The sequence below is a fragment of the Salarias fasciatus genome, chromosome 1, assembly GCF_902148845.1.
Source record: "Salarias fasciatus chromosome 1, fSalaFa1.1, whole genome shotgun sequence".
Classification (NCBI taxonomy): domain Eukaryota; kingdom Metazoa; phylum Chordata; class Actinopteri; order Blenniiformes; family Blenniidae; genus Salarias; species Salarias fasciatus.
Window position 1 is genome coordinate 25,609,646 of NC_043745.1, and position 24,054 is coordinate 25,633,699.

Consider the following 24,054-nt stretch of genomic DNA (forward strand, 5'->3'; position numbering starts at 1 on the left):
TCCCAATACAATGCTAACCTTCCTTGCCTCTGCTATATCCTGGGAACTCAAAAGCCCTTTAATTTGCTCTTTCCATTCAGAGTATTTTAAATCGCCACCTGGCCCCATAAATTTTGGTAGCCAAGGTGCACCAGGGTACACAGGCATCATCATGTTTGCTCTTATTTGGCGACACCAGCTCTCAAAATGGGTCCTGCCGACAACGCCAAATGTGACAGGGGGGATATTCAAAAGAGTTATCGCTGGGGGATGTAAATGGATATTAGTGGCCGGCAAAGTATTGAAATTGGGTGAGTGAGAGCAGGGTGTGACCAACAAAGAGCAATCCACGTAATGAAATACAAGATGCAGTTTATTTGGTCTAAAATATTATAAATAGTGTTAAAAGAAGAATAAAAGGATTAAAACAATACAAAACTATTCTAAACGGGTCTTAAATACTGCGGGGGGGGTCCAAGCACTTCAATATCAGCTCCCGGGTGCCGCTCTGGGGGCAGGGCTTCTCCACCCGGCGTGGACGGAGGCTGGATCCCCAAGACAATCCCAACGTCGTCTGGGGTGGGGTGCAGTTCCTCCTTCTGCGTTGCTCCGGTCACCAGAGGGACGTCCGGACGGCACCTGCCACGTACAAAACCGGGCCAGCACAAAGCGGGACCAAGCGACTCCACGCTCTAGTCCATGTAGTGAGCACCACACTGGACGAGTATAATACTCACGGGCGTGGCAGGGTTTCCTCCCTGCCGCTGCGTGTCAACAATGTGTGGTGCTCGAACTGGATCGCTCCGCTGGTCCCGTCCTGGTTCCGTCACGGCCCCAGAGTGTGCTCCCTTGGCGGTGTGGCTGCCGTCCTCCCGGTGCACTGCTTCCCCTGTGTCTGCTCCTCCGTGTCTGCTCCTCCGTGTCTGCTGCCCTGTGTCTGCTCTCCTGCTGCCAACAGCCACACTGCCTTTTATGCACCTGTCAATTTGCCACAGCCCAGGTGCGCTAATTGAATACAGGTTTGGCTAGAGGCTCACGTGAACAGGGGTTCCAATCAAGGTGAATGGGAAGGGCTTATTCAAGGAAAAAAGGAAAACAAAGGCAAACCAGCAACACACAGCACACAAATGAAACAAAGCCCTTTCCCAAGCGCCCGATCACAAGAGGGTATTTTCCTAATTCTGCTCTACACGCATTGTTTGATGTTTTGTGTTGAACACGAAGAATAGATTTGCAGAGTTCTGCATGCAGAGTCTCAGTTTGGTGTTTGTCCCATTTTGTATAATCTTGGTTGGCGATTGGTCCCCAGATTTGACAACCATAAAGAGAAACTGGTTCTATAACCAAATTCAGAATTTTGAGGCATATTGGAATTGGGATGTCTATTTGAATGTTCTTTTTGATGGCATACAAAGCTCTTCTCGCCTTGTCCCTCAGATCGTTCACAGTTTTATTTAAATTTCCGGTGTAGCTGATGTTTAGGCCAAGATATGTGTAGTTTTTAGTGTGTTCTAGGACCTTTTTGTCTCGGAGAAATGTGTGTTTGGTGTGCAGTGGGCTGAGTCCTTTTTGGAAAGTCATTATTTTTGTTTTGGACTGGTCTACTGTCAGGGCCCATGTCTGGGAGAACTTGTGCAGAAGTCAAGGTGTTGTTGTAACCCTTCTCTGGTTGGTGACAGCAGCACCAGGTCATCAGCAAACAGCAGACATTTGACCCCTGTGTCTGCCAGTGACCTGACATGACTAAAAACCAATTCTCTCTCTCTCTCTCTCTCTCTCTCTCTCTCTCTCTCTCTCTCTCTCTCTCTCTCTCTCTCTCTCTCTCTCTCTCTCTCTCTCTCTCTCTCTCTCTCTCTCTCTCTCACATACACACCCACAAGCACACATGCACACACACGCACACCACTTATATATAGCATGCACAGTCTATGTTGTTTTGTTTTCTCTTGTAAATAAATATAATTTTTGGAATCACACCTGTTGTGTTATTGAATGTCATTAAATATGAACTCAGAAATTCTAAAAACTTTACTGTCAACTTTGGTAATTGTTCATAGTTAAATTATTAATCCAATTTCAAATTTTATAGTTGACAGTATCTTATGAGGCTGATATCAACGAAGTGGCTATGATTTCCAGTTACACACGTGGTGCCCTAAAGATATCGGATCCCAATTCTTGTAATAATTAATAAATATCTTTGATGATCATTATCCAAACTGACCATAAAGTTGATTCCCAGCATAATAATGCTTCACGTGTGAGGCCAACAGTAGTGAGTCAATGAAAAATTCAACAAAACAAATATACAAGTACCATCTGTCTTCAGCTATGATTAATCATGAAACCTAAATTAAAATGAGTTGCTCCCCACAGTCCCAGACATGCAGAGCTGCCAACCTCCCTTCAACTTCAGTTATTCTCAAACAGCGTAATAGCTAAACAGTCAATGTCAGGCATTTAATGAGCACATAACCATTCACAGAATTGTTCTCTTTCGCTTATCATTTTCCATCATGTAACATTTTATAGCTTTCCAACTTTTTATGGGCAAGACAAGTTTATTTGCACAATACCGTTCAGCAACAAGGCAATTCACAGAGCTTTACAAAGTACACAATTATGCAATAAAAATGGAAAGAATTGAAATGCGAAAGAACAATGTGAGTAATGGGGAGTCAAGCTGCTTCAGAGTCTGAAACCATCAGTAAACCTTTTCCTGAAGACCTGAGGGTGTGTTTCATATTGTGCTCAATAACTTGTCACTTTGACCCAAAACATAAATTAGTGGCTGCCACTGGGCAGTGCATTGGCATGAAAATATAAAACAACAATAAATAATAAAAACAAATGTACATATGATACAATCCAAACCAAGTGTGTGAAACGGTAGGGCTGTTTGGCACTCACACACACTCTACTCACACATACACACACATTTAAAAAGTATAGTATTTCATCTGCCCAGTATAAAAGTATTACAGGGATTTCCCTTGAATACTTTGATGCTTATATTAAGATCTATTGGTGGTTTAAAATAATAAAAATGTTCTTGTTGCCAAACACATAAATGCTACGATCTACCAAATAACCTCATTTACTCATGATTTGTGTTGTTCAGTTACTCAGCAGGATTTTGGTTGAGTTGATCAGTCATCATAAACGTTTTAAGAAAGACTTGAATAACTCACAGTATATTCTATCTAAATGTAGTAGCTTTGTCCATAAGGGTCAAATGTCTTTGAACCAGTAAGGAGGGCATAACCTGTTTCCCTCTGTGACGGGAATGAAGCTTCACCGATAAAGGAGGAGGGTCAAAGGGATCATAAATAGCTGTTGTCATGAGTAAGAAGTGACAAGAGAGGATCTTATCTGTGGTTCACTTCACTATGATATCATCAAAAGAAATGCAATAATCTGCCCGGAGTTCATCATTATGTAAGTTGTTACTGAGTTTAATTTTAGTAAAGCTTTTAGGACATCTATGTTGCATTAGCACAAATGGAACTGGAGTAAAGTTTTTTCTATTCCATATTAGTTTTTGTCTTTTGTCTGCTTTCTATCACGTATATATGCATAACATAATCCAGATGTGAGTGTGTCTTCTGACATTTCAGTGCACTGATAATGTTTCTGTCTGTAACATGCATGTAATGCAGTTTTTGTCTCTGTACTTTCAAACTCATTCTCTGATAACAATGAACACTTATATTTAAATAAGTTTTGATTAATGAAACATCTTACTAGTTTGTAAAAGTAATTCTTAGTTATGAGTCATGCTAGAATGCTTAAAATCAATGTTGTTCTGACGTTATCATGTTTTTTTTTTCAAATTAAGACATCAATTTTTCAAAAACATTTATAACACCCGCATTTTGTAATAACCAGTGCAATATGTAACAACTTATTACAAAATGCAGCAAACTTTATTACATATTGCGTTCAAGAATTTTATTACAAAATGTGACAAGTTATTATATAATGATGTGAACATTTATGACATTATTACATAATGCAGCGTTATTACATAATGCGGCACTACAAACCTTATTCCCTACACTTTGTTTATATTTCAAAAATTAACTCAGCCTGTACATAGCAAAATTCCATCCAGCCATCCATTTTCCACCGCTTCCACCTCCTTCAGGACCCGGATCAGGTTCTCGCCCAGAGCCATCTTGACTTCCTGATCGGTCCATCCTCTCCTCAGCAGTTCGGCCGCCAGGTCGGGCACCTTGGACACGTCCTCCAAACCTTCAGGGACTCTGAGAGGACGACACACAGGAAGGATGCTTTCACTTCTCAGTCACACGAAGTGGTGTTAACAGCTGAAAATGTTGATATGCAACTTCCTCTGGAGTGTTTTCACCTGAAATAATTCCATCCATCCATCCATTTTCCACCGCTTATCCGGGACCGGGTAGCGGGGGCAGCGGTCTAAGCAGAGACGCCCAGACTTCACTGTCCCCAGACACTTCCTCCAGCTCTTCCGGGAGGATCACAAGGTGTTCCCAGGCCAGCCAAGAGACATAGTCTCTCCAGCGTGTCTTGGGTCTTCCCCAGGGTTTCCTCCTGGTGGGACATGCCCGTAACACCTCCCCAGGGAGGCGTCCAGGAGGCATCCTAAAGAGGTGCCCGAGCCACCTCAGCTGGTTCCTTTCCATGCAGAGGAGTAGCGGCTCTACTCCGAGCTCCTCCCTGGTGACTGAGCTCCTCGCCCTATCTCTAAGAGCGCCCAGCCACCCTACGAAGGAGACTCATTTCGGCCGCTTGTATCCGGGATCTTGTCCTTTCGGTCATGACCCAAAGTTCATGACCATGGATGAGGGCGGGAATGTAGATTGACCGGCAAATTGAGAGCTTCGCCTTTTGGCTCAGCTCCTTCGTCACCACAATGGACCAATACAACGACCGCATCACTGCAGACGCTGCACCGATCCGCCTGTCAATCTCACGTTCCATTCGTCCCTCACTCGTGAACAAGACCCCAAGATACTTAAACTCCTCCACTTGGGCCAGGGTCTTTCCACTGACCTGGAGGGGGCAGGCCACCCTCTTCCGGTCGAGGACCATGGCCTTGGATTTGGAGGTGCTGATCCTCATCCCTGTCGCTTCACACTCGGCTGCGAACCACCACAGTGCATGCTGCAGGTCCGGGTTCGACGAAGCCAACAGGACAACATCATCTACAAAAGCAAAGATGAAATCCTGTGGTTCCCGAACTGGACCCCCTCCGGCCCCTGGCTGCACCTAGAAATTCTGTCCATAAAGATTAAGAACAGAACCGGTGACAAAGGGCAGCCCTGCCAGAGTCCAACATGCACCGGTAACAGGTCCAACTTACTGCTGGCAATGCGGACCAGACTCCTCCTCCGGTCATACAGAGACCGGACGGCCCTTAACAAGGGGCCCCGGACTCCGTATTCTCAGCATAGCATGAAAATTAAATGACATAATTATTGCTTTTAAATAACTAATCTTTTGTCCTTTAAAGAAGGAAGTTGGTGGATTAGACTGAGCTGAGGGTTTATGTATTGGCTTTTGCTTGTGATTTGAAAGTAGTTTGTGAAAAACAGTGACGTGGTCACAGGGACAAAAGTATGGAAGAAGTGAATCAGCAGAGTTTTGAATAGGCGCATAGCTCTGCAGCTGTGAAGGGAAGAATGTGGATGGGGTTATCCTTGGGTTGGAGGGAAGCTGTTCTGGAGATGAGCTTGATGTGATGGTGAAACAAGAGTGTCTGGTCGAAGATGATGCCAAGGTTTGTGATGTGAGGAACCTGTGGAGCCACTGAGTTTTGGGTGTATTTAATAGGTGTTTCACTTGAAATTATGATAATTTGGGATGATTCATCATAATTTAGTTTGCGGAGGTTTGATTGGAGCGAGGATTTGATTTCAGTCATGCAGCTTGCCAGGGTGGAGCGGGCTATGGTGGAGATTGTCTGGTAGGAGATGAAGAGCGGGATGTCATCGGCGAAGCAGTGAAACTGGACATCTGGATGTTGGATTATACCTTATACCTTCAGGCAGATGCTATAATGTGCCTTTAAGCGATTTTATCGACAGGACACGTATTTTATTAGTCCAAAAAGGTTAATTGGTCTTCCAAGTAATAATCCAAATCAAAAGTTCTCTTCCAAAGACCAGTGTGGTATTTTGTTGTTTACATTACTGACGGTTTCGGCAGCTGTCAGCTGTCTTCTTTAGAGTGTTTGTCACTTGATGTTGGTGTGACGTATCTTGTCAGCTGATTTATACAGGTTTTGGCAGTATTCTCCCACTAGTGGAAGTGGGAGAACAGCGTCATCTGCAGTCCGACTTCTTGAGTACAGAATCCCAGGTGTGTGAAAGCAAAAAGGCCCCCTCATCCCGGTTAACTGTCTCGGGGGCACGTTTCCCAATTTCAATAGCCTCTTTTATCCAGCATCGGTGTTTGTTCTCTTCTGTTCCGATGACTCTCGCTCCATCCCAATCCATAATGTGATTTTCTCTTTTACAATGATCTGAAATGGCAGACTTGAGTTGTTCCTGTTCAGCTTTTCTTTTTGTTGCTCGTGTTAGTGCTGTTGTGGTTTCTTTCTCACTTTCTGTCTTGTGTTCCTTTTTCGTGTGCTGAAAGTCCTCCCTGTCTCTCCAATGTATGTTTTGTTACATAACTTGCATGGAATTTCGTAGATTATATTGCATTTTTGTTCCCGTTGTATTCTGTCTTTGGGGTGTACAGGTATTTGTCTGAGTTTCCTATATGGTTTTACCGGAGTATTAATGCTATGCTTTTTCATTGCTCTTTGTACTTTCTCTGTGATGCCCCTGATGTATGGGAGGGTTGCCATCGTGGTGTTCTCCATCCTCTCTCTGTTGTTTTCCTTTGATAATAATAATAACAATGCATTGGTTTTATATAGCGCTTTTCAGGACACTCAAAGACACTTTACATTATTCATTCACACCATACTGGGTGGTGGTAAGCTACTACTGTAGCCACAGCTGCCCTGGGGCAGACTGATGGAAGCGAGGCTGCCAATCTGCCCCATCGGCCCCTCCGACCACCACCAACCATTCACTCTCACAACTTTCATACTAATGTGGCAGGATGGGTGTGTTTGTGGTTGGTCTCAGCCTATTGGCTGGGGGCACTATAAAAACCCCTCCCACGTCTGTGTCGCCCTCTGGTTCTTGCACTTCCGGGTTGGTGCTGGCTGGTAGTGGTGGTTCGTGAGAGCAGGGTCGCGAGGGCTCCGGGGGGAGCGCGTCAAGCGCATGCCGCAGCAGTTGTAGATCGGGCGCATGGGTCCCGATGGTCCGGTGCTGGTCTGAGCATTTGTCCCGCTAACGGAAGTCGGAAGCGGTTCTGCCCTGTTCGAGCCCTGTTTCCAGCGCAGACACACCACGGCTGTCTTTGTCTTTGTTCTTTGTCCTTGTTCTTTGTCCTTGTGTTTGTCCATCCTGGAGCTGCTGCCATGTTAAATGTTATTCCGTGTCGTGTCCTCCGCACGGTGGCGTGTTGGTGTGGGCCAGCCCAAACACGCATGGGACTTTGGACCGGAAGGATGCGCGCGCTCCTGTCAATTAAGTGTTTTTGTTTGAAACAATAACTTGAACGAATGTAACTGAACTTAACGAGGAATAGAATAAATTATTTTCACCTGGAACCTCTGTACTCCTTTTTATCATCCGGCGAACCTGTGTAGCCTTTTTTTTTTTAACAGTTTAGTTTATTTCCTGGGGTGAAATTCCCCAGGTGGCGTTGTCTGGCAACACCTATATAATATTTAGATTCCGCGCTTTGCCACACTAGGCAAGGTGGGTGAAGTGTCTTGCCCAAGGACACAACGACAGTTTTACGCCTGCGGGAGCAGGGATCGAACCGCCCACCTTCCGGTTATAAGACAACCTGCTCTACCAACTGAGCTACTGTCATCCCAACAGCTTGGCTTGGGTCTCTTTTTCTTCTCCTGGACCTGTCTTCTTCCTTTTATATTGCCCAGTTGGGGTATCCGCATTGTTTGAGCGCTTGAATGATATGTTGTTCTTCTTTTCCCCTGTCCTCCTCGTCTGTGATTATATTGCCCCGGTCAAAAACTGTTCTTTGAGAGTTTGTGTGCTGTGGGGTGTTCGGATGTCCATAAGAGATATTGATCGGTGTGCGTTGGTTTTCTGTAAATGTTTATTTTAATGCTGCCATCCTCTTTGTGGGAAATGTTAATATCCAGAAAATTTCTTGCATGGTTCTCTTCTTCTTCATGTGTGAACTGTATTTTTCCGGTGGTTTAAATTGTGTTGAGATGTTTTTTTAATTCTTGTGTGTGTCCTTTTTTTATTTTCTCCAGGATGTCATCCACGTACTTCTTCCACATAGTAAGTCCACATTGAACTGGTGCAGCGTTGATGGCCTTCTCCTCCAGATCCTCCATGAAAAAACCACACTCATAATGGCTGAGAGGGGGTCCCCCATGGCGGAAGCCTCTTTTTGTCTGTAAATGTTTTGTTTATACTGGAAATATGTTGACGTGGAGACAAAATTTAAAAGCCGGGTTATGTCTTCTACTGTGAAATCGGTGCGTTTCTTCAGTGTTTTGTCTGTCCTGAGTCTGTTTTCCACTATGTGCAGGGTAACGTGTATGGGGGTCTTTGTGAAGAGGGATATGGCGTCATGTGAGATGAGGATTTCATCTGGATGCACTTGAATGTTCTTGAGTTCTTCTGCCAGTTCTCTTGAGTTTTTGCAATGTTGTTTCGATTGTCCAAGTAATGGTTTAATTAAGTCCACCAGTGCTTTTGACAAGTTATAAGTAACCGATCCTATGCTGTCAACTATGGGCCTCAGGGGGGCATCCTTTTTGTGGATTTTAGGTATGCCATATATACTTGGAGTGATATTGGCTGTTGGTATAAGGTGGTTGTATGTGTCTTTGTCTATTTTTTCCTCTGCTAACAGTGGTTTGAGTAGAGCTTTGAGAGCCTTCTTTTTTTCCTCTGTTGGATCTTTTGTCATTATTTCATAAGTATCTGTGTCTTTTAACTTGTCCTCCATTTTCTGTTCGTAGCACTTTGTGTCCATGACGACCGTTGCTCTTCCCTTACCCGTTTCTCTTCCAGGCGTTCCAATACCCGGAAGTCTTTGATACATTGTAATCCATGCCTTGCGCGTAATAGTCCAAAGGCAGCATTGTTTTATGCTGCCTTGTTTTCATCTTATGTGCTTATCTTTTATCATATCTGGTTTTATCTTGCTGTTCAGAAATCTCCCTCTGCCCCATATATAAAGTGTAAATTGTTTCATTGGCTGATTGATTGATTGATTGATTGATTGATTGATTGATTGATTGATTGATTGATTGATTGATGGATTGATTGATTATTCTAAGGATAAGGACTGAGTTTGTGTAACACAAGTATTCACGGTTATACAAGACATGAGATAACATTGTCCTCAGCTTAAATAGTAAACAGTCAGTCTGACTGTTCATTATACATTAACCACGATGCACAGAATAATGACTTTTGAGATAATATAAATAATTACGCGACTGTATTGCTTTTATAAGCACTGATGCTGTAATGAGAAACAGACTGAAGGCAGAGGAGGAGCGACGGGCAGAGCCAATATTTAGAGGCAAGAAGTATCGGAAACAGACAGAAAACTGCAGCGAGAACCAGCACAAGCTCGACTCAAGGACCTCAGTTATTAGAATCAGGATTACTTGAGTAAGAGGGCAAAAGGGCAAACAGTGTAAAGTTGGGTCTCAATTTTAAAGAGGCAAGATAGATTAAAAAAAAAGCATAACAGTGGATTAAATTGTAAGTTAAAGTTGAAGAAATGTTACCTAAAGAGATGTTAGCTTGGGGTTTGGTGCTGTTGATGAGTAACTTTGCAGTTACTGTGGCTCACGAAACATTGGACCGAGCTCTGAGGCTGATGTCTGAGACGCCGCTCATCGATGGGTAAGTGGAAAAAGCTCTCTTTCATGTTCTCTGCTGTTTCCCACGGCAGCAGTTAAAGTCTGTCGTGAAAGCTCATGCATGGAAGCAATTTCTGGAGCTGATTCAACAAAGCCAGTAGTTTTGCCTGTCAAATGATGTCAGTTTTAGGAAATTAGCTCTTTGGAAATGTGACCTTTGATTTTTTTTCCACTGTCAGTCATAATGATCTACCATGGAAGCTTCGACAAATATTTAATAACAAGATCAACAAAGTGGATCTTAACACACTGAGCACAACACACACCAACATCCCCAAGATCAAGGCAGGACGGCTCGGAGCTCAGGTACGGGCAGAACACAGAGCAAGAACATTAAAGAACTTGGTTCTTCTTTTTCAAGGACAGCATGTTCTTTACTTGATTGCACATCTTTCAAGAGAGCTTCACAGAAATTGGAGATACCAGAAAACCACTGACTGTCCTCTCTTCCTCTCTCAGTTCTGGTCAGCCTACGTCCCTTGCGACACGCAGGACAAAGACGCCGTCAGACAGACTCTGGAGCAGATTGACTTGATTCACAGGATGTGCAACAAATACCCAGAAACCTTCAGGTTTGCCTACACCGCTCAAGGTGAGACTCTTTGAACGGCACAGTTCACGACGCTCTGCTTCCCGGCGGGGTCCCACATCTGCTGTCATGTCTGCAGACATCCTGAACGCATTCCACAGCAACAGGATCGCCAGTCTGATCGGGGTGGGGGGGGGTCACTCCCTCGACAGCAGTCTGGGCACTCTGCGCATCATGTATGATCTCGGGGTTCGCTACCTCTCCCTCACACACTCCTGCAACACGCCCTGGTGAGAAGCAGCACCACAACATCTGCGCACACACACACACACACACACACACACACTCACACACACACACACACACACACACACTCCCACTTAACATCACAGGTATTGCAGGTATCTCTCTGCTTCATGGGAGAAAACTGGAGTATCCAGACAAAAACCCACACAGACGGCATGCAAACCTGACACAGAAAGGCCTCAGCCAAGATTCAAACATGAATCCTCTGGCTACGGGCCAACAGTGCTCATCACTGCTTAACCATTTCAACCACGATTTCAATAAATGTTTTTAATGTCATTCCACTACTGTATGTGACTAATTTACCCTACAACATGAAATGAAATGTCTTAGATGGTGCATTATTAAGAGATGAATGCATGAAAACAATCCATTCCACTTCATTTGTAAAGCACATTTAAACTACAATAATGTCTCTAAAGTGCTGTCCATAAAACAATAAAACAAAATGTTCTGTAAAAGAAATGCTGCAAGTAAAGTGAAAACACTTCATTGGACTTAATTCTTTGCTGAAAGGCTAAAAGCTCCAGTTCCTGCTGTCAGCTCAGGTTGTGCTGCGGAGAGTCCGGGGGATTCCTGGGGGGTTTGGGTGCAGCAGTATCAGATGTTTAGGGGGTGGAAGTTGATTAAAAAAAGTTGCTTTAACTGATCACAGAGAAGAGCAGCTGCAGATAGCACTGATTGCTTTAGTTACCTAACATGTGGCCTTTATGAGCAACTGAGAAGAAAACCTGAATGTCATCCTGTCTCCCAGCTGTGTGAACTACAGTGTGCACGTCTAATGTGTTTGAAAGCTTGATTTACAAAGTGTAATGAAAACCATGAGCTTCATGCTGCAGTGTTAAAAACACAATCTTCAGTAAGTGAAAGGATTCGCTTTGACTGTTCCCATCCTCACTGTATCCTATCAGGGCTGATAACTGGCTTGTTGACACTGGATCGGAGCCTTCCGAGCACGCCGGTCTCTCTCCATTCGGCAAGGTCAGTGCAGCAGTGTGAGCAGCGAGTGACTGATTCTGTGTTGCTGAGCTCCGGATGATAGAGATTAGTGTCTAAAAAAAAAAAAAAAGAATCAGACCTCATTGTCAGCTGACCTTGAGTGTAGTTTAATGAACTTTACATTGCCATGGCCATCAGCCTAAGCTAAAATCAGTTCACATTAAAGGAAAAAGTTAGGTTACTCACGTAACCCTGGTTCTCTGATAACCGAGTGAGGTATCTCACTATGGGAAACGCCCCCTGGCATGACCGATCATGGAAGCTCCAATGACACCACGTCTGTCATGTGTCATGCATGGGGCAGCCCGCCCCCTTTATAAGCGGCCCTCGCGCTGCACCCACCATTCATAATTCTTCCACCCCACTAATGCAAGTAGGGCAGTGTTGTGAGATACCTCACTCGGTTATCAGAGAACCGGGGTTACGTGAGTAACCTAACGTTCTCTTTCAAACCTCCCTCGGTATCTCACTATGGGAGATATAGCCCACTTCCGGATTTGCATGCTCCGAAGCCCACAAAGCCGCGACCCGTGATGGGTCGACACCCTCAACACCCTACGGCTATCACGCAATTAAGATGTACCCACACTCAGGACTGAATGAGCCAGAGACGTCTCGGTCACGTCCAGCCTGTAATATCGGATGAATGTGTGTGGGGATGCCCAGCTGGCAGCGGCACAAATGTCCCTCACAGATGTGCCCTTAAACAGGGCCCATGAGGTGGCCATGCCCCTGGTGGAGTGGGCCCGCAGCCTCTCCCGGGGCTGCAAACCACGAATTTCATACGCCAAGATTATAACCTCCACCACCCAGTGTGACAGGCGCTGGCGCGTCAGGGCCCTCCTCTTGTGAGAGGGAGCTCACGATATGAAGAGCTGGTTGCTCCTCCGAAATCCCTTAGTCCTGTCCATGTAACGCCCTCACAGGAAAAAGCAGATTAAGCCGCCGTTCGTCTTCCCCTGCAAACGGCGGTGGGTGAAAAGCGAGCAGCTCAAGTGTGGAACAGCTGTATGCAGAATCACTAACCTTAGGCACAAACGCCGGGTTAGGATGCAACGCAACCTTCCCATAGTCTGGGGAGAATTGAAGGCATGAGGCGTGCACAGACAAAGCCTGTAACTCAGCTATCCATCTCGCTGACGTTAAAGACAGCAGCTGGATAGTTTTAAGAGAGAGCACTCTTAAATCTGCACATTCTAATGGCTCAAAGGGCAAACTCGTGAATGCCTCCAAAACCGTGGGTAAATCCCATGACGGGATCGGATGTTTACGCACGGGACACAGCTGACGCGCCCCCTTCATAAACCTCTTAATTAGAGGATGCTGCCCGACAGGCGCACCTCCAAAGCCCACGTGACACACCAAAATAGTGGCCAAATAGACCTTAATGGTGGAAAAACATTTATTACCGTCAAATAAGTCCTGCAGGAAGCACAACACATCCGGGACAGAACACTGAAACAGAATGATAACTTTAGTCTCACACCATTTTTCAAACACACGCCATTTATTGTCATATAATGATCGCGTGACAGGTGCTCTTGAATAGTCTCAATCACCCTCTCACGAACCAAGCCCAGAGAGCTAGACGTTCGGGGTTCGGATGAAAAATCTGCCCGCACGCTTGCGACACCAGGTCCGTGCGTAACGGTAACGGCCATGGCTGGCCGTGTACGAGATGTATCAGCTCCGCCATCCACGGCCTGCTGGGCCAGTAAGGAACTATCAGGATTAATGAAAGCTTCTGATCTTTCACTCTGATCAGAGTTGGAGTGATGAGGTAGAGAGGGGGGAAAGCATACAGCAGTGCGTTTGGCCACGGGTGCGCAAACGCAAACGCGTAATAAGAACAATAGGGGACACTGCGCGCTTTCGTGCGATGCGAAGAGATCTACGGACGCTCGGCCGAATCTCTCCCACACCCGGAGAAGCACCTCGGGGTTCAGTCTCCACTCTCCGTACAAGGGATTTCCCCTAGAGAGTAAATCTGCCCTGCTGTTCAGTGCACCCGGAAGATGCGCTTCGCGCAGCGATAACAGGTGTTCGCTGCTCCATAATAACAGACTTTGAGCCAGTCTGTGTAATTTTACGGAGCGAGTGCCTCCTTCCCTGTTTATGTAGGCCACTGCTGTCGTGTTGTCCGCTCTGACCAGCACATGACACTTTCCCAGGAGGGGCAGAAAATGTCTGAGGGCTAGGAACACAGCCAACAGCTCCTTTATATGAGCCTGACGAAGCATCGGGGGCCAGGTCCCGTTCACTGACCTCCCCTCGAAAACCGCTCCCCACCCCGTTAACGAGGCATCGGTTGTAACTGTCTTCCTCATCACAACCGCTCCCAACGGGACGCCGGTTGAGAATATGTCCGGGTCCCTCCAGTGGCGGAGAGCCAGGAGGCATCCCAGGGAAACAATCACCGTACACCTGAGGTGACGTCGTGTGTCCAGACGCAGAGAGGATATCCAGCGCTCAAAATCTATCATTTTCAGCAGCCCGTGCAGAATGACAGATATTGATGACGCCATCAGCCCTGACAGCCAGAGACAGTCCCGCAATGACACTGAACTTCCTCTCTGAAATAAAGCCAGGTGTTGGCTAAATTTCTCCACTCGAGCATGGGACAGAAACCCCCGAAATGAAACAGAGTCTATTTCGAGGCCCAAATACTCGATCCTCTGAGTGGGAGACAAACAGCTCTTTACGGGGTTTATATTGAACCCCAAGCTGTACAGCCTGTCCATCAGCTTCCGCATATCCCTCTCCGATTTCTCTTTGCTGGATGCACAGAGGAGAAAATCGTCCAAATACGCGAACACTCTGAGGCCCGATGCTCGCATGGGTGTCAGGGCAGCTTCCACACATTTGCTGAAAATTCTCGGGGCGAGTGACAGCCCAAAAGGCAGGGTCTGATACACGTAAGCCGTTCCCCTGAACACAAACCTGAGATATTTCCTGTGTGCGATATATACGAGGGGGGAACCCAAAAGTTCCCGAACTGTAGTTATAACAAGAACAAAAACAAGAAAGAACAAGAACAAGAGACAAGAATGATTTCAGACTTTTGGCTATTACATGTCGCTATAGCAAGGCCTTAAGCATAACTGTGAAAAACTTCACCTCCCAAAGACACACAGGCAGCTCACAGGCAGCGTTTATGTTGCTACAGTCCTGCCCCCTTCTTCAAAAAATGCGAAAATGGCGGAACCCACTGATAAGCGAGACCAGCACGCTAGCATCAGATTCTGTTTTCTACTGGGGAAAACGGCAACAGAAACACTCACCATGATCCAGACCTCGTACAAAGATGAGGCTCTGGGTAGAACACAGGTCTTCGACTGGTACGGGTGCTTTAAGAGTGGTCAGATGAAGACTCACCTCGCTCCGGCCGACCCTCCACCTCCCGCACAGAGGAAAATGTCCTCAAAATCGAAGCTGTGGTCATGGCAAATCGACACAGGACCATGGATGAGATTGAACATTTGACAGGGATCTCCTGGAGCTCCTGCCAGAGGATCCTTCGTGAGGATTTGGGCTTGAGGCAGGTTGCTGCCAAAATGGTCCCGCGCCTCTTAACCACGGAGCAGAAACAGGCTCGCGTGGACAGGTGCCAGGAGCTGAAAAGGCAGCTGGAGGACGATGGAGGGCTTTGAGAAGATCGTCACCGGGGACGAGACATGGTGCAATGGTTATGATCCGGAGACCAAGCAGCAGTCCACCCAATGGCACCATCAGGGATCACCACGGCTGAAGAAAGCGCGTCAGGTCAGATCAGCAATTAAGACCATGCTGATCTGCTTTTTCGACATCAAAGGGATGGTCCACAGCGAGTTTGTGCTGCCGGGGCAAACCGTCAACCAGGACTTTTACCTGGAAGTGCTGCAGCGGCTCCAGGAGTCGGATCGGTGCCTGGTGCGGCAGCTACGGCGGCAAAGGACTTTTTGGACCACTGTTTCTGCTGCTGAGCTCCGCGCTGGTGAGACGCTGGCTGCTCAGATGTGCGCGGTCTGGGGTCCTTATAGCTGCTGCTGCACACTCTCGCCGCAGCCGCGAATCCCTGGCGGGGTGGCGGTGTGGGGCGAGAGGCAACCTTGCAAGGAAGGCAGATATTGAGGGCTTCTCCCTGCTTCTTCCTCAGGTCACTGGTCTGCTGCATGGCTGTGACAGCCTCGCCGAACAAGCCTTTAGCCCTTGACGGGTCGAAGGGAGCATCAATGTCTGATCCTGTCTGACCTGTTTTTCCTGGTCAGACAGGCTGGAGAGATCAGCCAGAGCGCTCTCTCTCCTGCCACTGCGAGCCCCATAACACGGCCGCAGCCCTGGACCGCACCCCTGGAGACACGGAGGATGAGGTCCGTGACCACACACATCTCCTCTCATATTTTGGGACTTGGGGAGCCTTTATCCAGGAGGACCCCCATCTTCTGGAAAAGTTCAGCCTGGTAGGCTGTCAGCAGGGTGACAACATTTAAGTTGTTCACTGACTGGGCTGCTGATTTGTAAATCTTTTGAAACATGGAGGCGGAGAAGCGCTCCATTTTCCCCGGGAGGGTGGGGCCCACGCGGTGAGTGCGGACCGGTGGCTGGGGTGGAGGTGAGAAGCCACCGCCTGCTCCACTACCAGGGCATCTCCGAGGCCCTACTCCCCGCTGTTAACCACCTCCAGACCGGAGTAACCCTTGACGGGGACTCTCTGGCGAAACGGTTTATCCCAAAACCGCTTCATCTCCTTCATGCACGCTGGGACGACGGGCACAACCTGCTTCTTTGACACCGGGCGGGAAGGCAGAATTTTACCGTCGTATAAATCCCTCTCCTCGCAGTTGTCCTCCGGTGACGCGGGCCAGTCTATACCCAGTCGTGACGCTGCCCGTTTACACACCTCATGCAGGTCGACCTCCGAGGGTGAAGAGGAGGGTTGGATTCCTCCGCTAACGGAGCTGACGGGCCGGGATGCCGGAGTCGGCGGGAGGATTGCGTCCTCGTCATCCTCCTCATTGTCGTCATTAAGGAGGTCCAGGTTATCGTCCTCCTCTCCGGCCCCCCCTCCGTGTTCGTCCTCCGAGTCGAGGAGCTGGTCGAACAGTGGAGGGAAGTCCCTAAAACCGCAAAAGGCCGGACAAGGACGGGACTCGACGTCCTTTCCCTTGACGCTAGCCAAAATCCCCTTGGAGGAAGCGGTAGCCATAGTCGACCTTGACGGTCAGTAATAAAAACACCACCACCCTAAACCTTAACGGTTCGCGTGATAAGCGAAATACACACTTTTGCGACGAAAGCAGTGTAAAGTGAGTCCTGAATTAGAAATTTACGCTCGGTGACTACCTTGACGGCGTGTTGGAAGAGCAGTTAAATGAAAATCCAAAATCCGGACTGCTGAGGAGCCAAGTGATGATCTTCACGTGGAAGAAAGCGAGAATGGTGGGTGCAGCGCGGGGGCCGCTTATAAAGGGGGGCAGGCTACCCCATGCATCTCGAGATGACTGGTCTGTCACATGACAGGCGTGGTGTCATTGGAGCTTCCATGATCGGTCACGCCAGGGGGTGTTTCCCATAGTGAGATACCAAGGGAGCTTTGAAAGAGAACACAGAAATAGCATTGTAACATTGTTACACAACCTGTAAAGGTGAAAGTGCTGCTGGAGAGTGGGAACTGCCCAGACAACTCTTCAAAGGTGTTTTATGTTTGGTTTAAAGCCTTCCTGATTTTCATCTTTGTTCAATAAACTGAAAATGTGGCCACTCTAAAAAGTTAGAATTTATAGCCCATCATAAGGAGTGACATGGAACTTTATTTATGTTTAGTATCTGCACAGGTCATAAGGTCATTACAGAACAAAGTCTTTTATTTAAAGAACAAAAAGCTGTATTTAATCCAATCCTAAGCAGCAGCCACACAGAGAGTTAGATTTAAGGACCTTTCTAAAACTGACTTCACACCACGAATATCTATCAAATATCTATGTCACTATAATGAACTTCTTTTGTGTGTGAAAAAAGCTGCAACCCTGCATCACACGATTACATCTGAAGAGAATTGTTGCTTTTCTTGATAATTAAGAAGAGTGACATGTGCTGAAACTTCAGCTACACACTGATCACAAGGACATCAGATAATCTACTCACCTGTACAGAAATACAGAACCACTTTTAAAGGTCAGCAGGCGGCTGCAGGAAGCAAACCTGCTGCATCATTGATCGTCATGGTTACATAATGGCTGATCATTCTTTATTTCTTTATTTCTTTATTTATTTATTTCTTTATTTAATGGTGCTGCTTCATCTTATAGTCATGTTTTAATTCATTTATTTTTTTAATTAAATTTAGTTTTCTGTCATTTTAATAGTTATTTTCTTTAGTTGTTCTTCTCAGGGTTTGTATTTTGTCCGCCCTTGTCCATCGTTGACTTGCTTTATTATTCTTCAGTTGATCTTTCTCTGAAGCACTTTGAGCTGTTTCATCTTGCAAGGACACCTTTAGGTTTAAAAAAAATATTGTCACAGGTGAACTGATTGGATTAATTGTAACCTTTTTTAAATATTTTTTTTCTCTTATATTGATCTCATGAGTTTCCTTCTCTTTAAATAGTTGAGCAGATCATAGATACTGACAAAGCTTTTCTCCAACAACAGCGAGTGATTGTGGAGATGAACCGCTTGGGGATGATGATCGACCTGAGTCACACAACTGTCAACGTGGTGAACCAGGTGCTGGACATATCCGAGGCTCCGGTCATCTTCAGCCACTCCTCTGCTTACTCCCTGTGTCCCCACAAGAGGAACGTCCCCGACGAAGTCCTCAAGAAAGTGGTGAGTGTCTACAGCCTGAGAATCTACTATACCCCTTTCCCACTGGCCAAAAAACCTGTTTAAACCTGCTAATAATCGGCTCCTCATGGCAGTGGGAAAGGGTTTAATCGGCAGTTAGACCCTGCAATCGACCCGGGAATTTACCGGGTCAGCTTTCTACCGGCTTTTGGTGGGAGGGACTGTTGAGACTGAATTTGCAATGAAAAAAGGATACTTGAAACCTCTAAGTCTCAGCACAGGTTCTTTTATTCAATTAAAGAAGATGAACAGACAGAGGAAAAGGTCTCATGCTGACAATAAAATCAAAATACGAGACGCCTCGGACCCCCGCCCTGCGAGAACTGATCTCAGTCAGAACCCCAAGCTGAATGGCCCCGATCGCAGGGAGAGGGCCAACCTTATACTCGGTTTTTGCATAATTAAGGGTGACCACATGACATTTCTCTTCTTCAGAAGTTAGCAATCATGCTTAAGATTTGCGGTCCTGCAGACAGTTACAACACTCTCTTCCTGTTGGCTTGGGGCCTTTTACAACAGTCCAGCTCATCTGAGCAGGGCATATATGACCAGTACAATAGACTGACACATGGTTGCACCATAGAGGGCAGCCTGAACTGGAGTTGAACTGCCTCCTGGGCTTCTGATCGTGTGTCAGCTCCTTATTCTGGCGGGTTCACACCTAAAATCCCTCAAGGCTGTGGCAAAGAGATCAAAGGTTTAGCTATGGTGACCTTTCACCTACGCAGTCACAGGGCACACAAGCACTCACAAGGAAGGCAGAGTAATAAAATCACAGTTAAGCCATTTAAATGGAACAGGACACATCCGGGACACAACAGGACACATCCGGGAACTTACATGATGACGTCGACGCAGCGTGGCTACGTTAGCACGCTAGTTGTTGTTTGTGGACACAGAGTGAGATATCCTTCGTCAAGACGACCCAGCATTGGCAAGAGCTTCTCTTGACCCGTGGGGAAGAGAAGATGTGTCTACAGGTAACGGGGACTGTGTTCCGCTGCATTGTTTACTTTCGTTTCGCTTCGTCTCACTGATGATGTCATCAACGTGGGACACCATCAGCGTGGGAAAACCTGGGTCTGCAGGCAGTGGGAAAGGAGTCATTAACGGGGCCAAAACATGGGTCGACCCGTTAGTTGCAGTGGGAAAGGGGCCACTGTTCAGACGTCACAATGTTCACACAGTACTGTAGATAGAAATCTATTTCATTTCATTGAAAATATCAAGTAGATAACTGTGTAAGAGACGTACAAGATGCAGACGTAACCATGAGATATGTTAACAAATATGCTGTGTCCTGTAAAGGCAGAAGCAGAGAAGAGGCAGATCACAAGCCGTTCCTTCTTGTCTTTACAGCATTGGAAAAACAAAGATATTTTGAATAAAGTATCAAATTCTATCCTATGAAAACCTTGAACAGAGAAATTTTTTTTTCACAAAATGATTTCAAATAAAACTATTTGCATAAAAGTGCATCTTTTATCGAAATGACGGAATTTAGAATCTTCTGACAAAAATCCTCATTTTAATTTTTCTTTTAATTATGGTATTTGAGCTGCATTATTCATTTGTGTTGAAGTGGCAGTGATCTTTTAGTATTTTTTTTGGTAAAGATAGTGTGTTCAAGGCTTCAGGTTCTGGTGCCCTAAACAAAATGAGTCTAGTCACAGAACGCCGCTATACCAACGCTCGCTACCGCTCTCTGCTGCTCTCTATCGGTAAACCAACGCTAAAGCAACGCTGGCTTCAGCTGTGCACCGCTAAGCCAACGCCCGTGTTATCGATTTTTTTTCCCCATTTTGTGCGCGGTGACGAGCGTTCGGCCCTCCTCCCTACCGTTCAAGGAACGCTCCGGCAAAGTTTGGGCGGTGTGACCGGGCCCTTACTTCTTCCTACTCCTTTTTCGAACTATGCTGTGTTATGTTGTTGTTGTTTTTTCTCTTTTTTCTTTGATTTGCATTAACTTTATTTTTTATTATAATTTTTTTCTTCTGTTTATATATGTTCGAAAAATAAATAAATTCATTCATTCATTAAATTTTTCTAAATATTTTTACATAAATATGTGAAAGCAGGAAGTTCACTGCACAGCCTGGTGCTGGTAAAACAGTCTGCCTTACGTGAAGTGCTTAGAAAACTGGTTCCAGCCTCCGCAGTGTCCCCGTTAGATTAAACTCCCATAATCACTCATTATCACACGTCATTATCACAAATACAAGCGGCTCCGATGAGGCACGCATAAGAGTTCATGCCAATAAATGAGCTGTGAGGTGTGCAAAACTATAAAACAATAAACGGATCAAAGGAAGATGTGCTCTCTGGAACATAGGTGAGGACTCAGAGGTCAATGCTCTCTGTGGATCAACGGGAACTTGAACGAATCTCCTGGCCTGAATCACTGCTTCGCTGCACTTCCCGTCACTGCAGAGTCTCCGGTGTACCAAAGCAGAAAGGACATGTTTCCCTCCATCCTATAGATCAGACTTTCTCTCATTAAGTGTTTCTCTGTCATTTCACCATCTCCGTCTGCAGAAGTTAAATAGAGGAATCGTGATGGTGAATTTCTACAACGACTATGTGACCTGCAGCGAGAAAGCCACACTCTCAGATGTTGCTGGTAAATGATTCTGTTGACCGTGACAATGAGTGTAAAGCTGGTTAAATATTAACATTTATCATCCTCTCCTAAACCTGCCCATCCTAAAGGTTATGGTTTTGGTTGTAGATCACTTTGACCACATAAGGAACGTGGCTGGAGCAGACATCATCGGGTTTGGTGGAAATTACGACGGCATTACGAGGTGAGTAAAAATTGCCAGGATCAACAGAAAAACACACAAAAAAAGAAAAAAGAAAGTAAACATGACATTTCACATTTGTCACATACATACACACACAGCCCATGCAATGTGCTGAGTCACCATTTGGAGCATCTGGGGCTTCTCTGTGTTACACTCCGTCACAGGAACACAAATCAATATACGAGAGAATAACAAGGAATAAATGTTATTTTGTCTCAATATAAATCCACAAAACCAAAACACAAATGAAAATAAAATGTTCAAGTGGGAAAGTAAGGCATGTTGCAGCAGTGCCGAATTAATGAAGGTATAAACAAAGCGGAGATGGTAGAAAACTAAGAACAAAGACAGTCCCTAAGCTCACGATCTAAGAAAGCTCAAATTGCTAATGAGAAAGTCAACAAATTAATTAGTAGTTTTAGTTGGAGACAACCGAAGTGGTTGCAAATTTTAAATGGTATTCCAGAGCACCTACTTGACAACCTCCCTCCTCTAACCTTTTATCATGAACAAGAACAATCAATATTCTCAAGAAATCAAGGTCAAAACAATCTGGTGCTCTGCTATTGAGCTTTTGTTTTGGGAGGTGAAAGCTGATTGGCTGACACTGCAATAACCAGTGGCCTGCCTGGATCAAACAGATCAACAGCAATCAGTTTATTAATGCACCCAAACCTGGCACCAAGAGAGAGAGAGAAATAAATATTAGATTTTTAAAGAATACCTTTATTTATACCAGCTATCACTTATTTAATCACTATTAAATCACTAATCACACTATTTTTTTATCACTGACAGGATTTAATGTTGACTCACCACACCTCTGTGACATCTGCTCTGTTCTCCACCTTGTTTCTCCTGCTGACGTTCGTTTTCATCTTGGCTTCTCCCGAGAGGAAGTTTAGGAGTTGGCATTTGTTTTTTTATTTTATTTTTTAACCTGCTCTCATGATGAAATTTCTCTAAGTAAACCATTAAACCAGTAAAGTCACCATTAAAAGAGTGAAGAACTCTGTGAGCCTCTTGCGCTCCATAAAGACCTGGTAAACAGTCTCTCTGTGATGGAAGGAGCCCATGCTTAAAACAAGAGGATTAATAACAAAGAAAAAAAGCATTTGAGGTGATCACTTCTTGTAAAATACTTCACAAAAAGTGTATTTCTCATTTTTATGAAAGTGAGTGTGCTGAATGGACAGAACTAGTTTTTTTTAGTTGATTAGTTTCTGCATTTATCAAACTTCTGCTATTTCTGTTTATGGAAGCATCAGTCCCTTAAAATGCATTTTTAAGTGTCAAAATTATGAATAAAGTTATGAATATTATCATCAAAGATCAACAAAAGGTGAAACAATGTCTGATTGGTAAATGTTTACTGTTCATAAGTATTTCTTGTAAAAACACCCCAGAGGAAGTCACATTTTGCAAATTTAATTTGCATTTTCAGCAGTTAAGAGGGTTTCGCTTCGTGTGACTGAGAAGTGAAAGCATCCTTCCTGTGTGTCGTCGTCTCAGAGTCCCTGAAGGTTTGGAGGACGTGTCCAAGGTTCCCGACTTGGTGGCCGAACTGGTGAGGAGAGGATGGAGCGATAAGGAAGTCAAGATGGCTCTGGGCGAGAACCTGATCCGGGTCATGAGGGCAGTGGAGTGGGTGAGGAGAAAAAAAACACACGCACTGTGCATTCCTGCAGACTCTGTCTTCCTGGAGCTTTAGCAGGAACACAAACCAGATGATCTCTAGAGGGTTGCACACTATTTCCATCGTTTACATCAATGTTTATCTTGTGTCCTAAACTTTGCAGTTTTGAGACATAAATGAATCAAATACTAACTCGCCTATTTTAAAGACTTAAAAAAAAAAGGTTATGCTCTGCACAAGGCAAACACACAGAGACACATTCACACCTGCAACCATGTAGAGTCACTAATGTCCTGAAACTCACGCTTGAATGATGGGAGGATGCACAAGGAGAACATGCAAACTCCACACAGAAAGGCCCCGAACCAGACCCCCTCCCTGTGAGGTGAGAGCAGTGACCACTGCACCACTGTTCAGGCACGGAACACATTTCTCAGCTTTAAAGGAGGAAAATTGAACAGACATTACATGAGTTCTTCACAGTCTTGATACTTCTTTTCAGTATGAAAGGAGGATCAGATAACACATAATAAAGTGCAAACTGTCATCTGATGCACATTCAGGAAAAAAAAAAGGTTATTGATGATATCCTGACACTGAGCTTCTCTTCTGTGTGTGTCAGGTCCGTGACTCTATGGCCAGCGCAGCCCCTGACGAAGAGCCCATCCCATACAATGAGGTCAAGAGAAAGTGCAGGACGAGCCACGGCTATGCAGACGCTGCAGCTGTGCATCCACTCAGCACTCTGGCTCTTTTGCTCACTCTGGCTCTCCAGGCTTTCTTCACATTCACAGCTTGATGGACGCAGACGTTATGCAGCTCTGACTGATCGCTGAAAATCAATCTACAAGAATCTTTATTTTAAAATGTCTGTTTTTTTGTATAGAAATATCTGTGCTCAGAGGAAAATGTATTTAACAGTTGTTGACTGATTTAAAGATCAGCTAATTTGTATGTTCATTTTAGTTAAATTATTCTTAAAAAGCCAGAAATTGAAACTATTTCTTTGACA

The 24,054-nt window shown here is 45.3% G+C and overlaps 1 protein-coding gene across 1 annotated transcript; it reads left to right on the top strand.

Moving 5' to 3' along the window:
• Positions 1 to 9,801: 9,801 nt before the first annotated feature.
• On the top strand, positions 9,802 to 23,841 carry LOC115391249 (dipeptidase 1-like). Its single transcript, XM_030095370.1, has 10 exons — positions 9,802 to 9,926; positions 10,123 to 10,249; positions 10,403 to 10,535; positions 10,612 to 10,762; positions 11,690 to 11,759; positions 18,408 to 18,584; positions 21,138 to 21,222; positions 21,331 to 21,406; positions 22,919 to 23,054; positions 23,665 to 23,841. The coding sequence occupies exons 1-10, from the start codon at positions 9,802 to 9,804 to the stop codon at positions 23,839 to 23,841; spliced, it is 1,257 nt and encodes a 418-aa protein (XP_029951230.1).
• Positions 23,842 to 24,054: the final 213 nt, after the last annotated feature.

Bases quoted from the DNA above. Each gene is read 5' to 3' on its own strand.
- LOC115391249 (XM_030095370.1), top strand. From the start codon at position 9,802: ATGTTACCTAAAGAGATGTTAGCTTGGGGTTTGGTGCTGTTGATGAGT. The intron at 10,250-10,402 runs GTACGGGCAGAA...TTCCTCTCTCAG, and splicing joins CAGGACGGCTCGGAGCTCAG to TTCTGGTCAGCCTACGTCCC. The intron at 21,223-21,330 runs GTAAATGATTCT...TTTTGGTTGTAG, and splicing joins CACACTCTCAGATGTTGCTG to ATCACTTTGACCACATAAGG.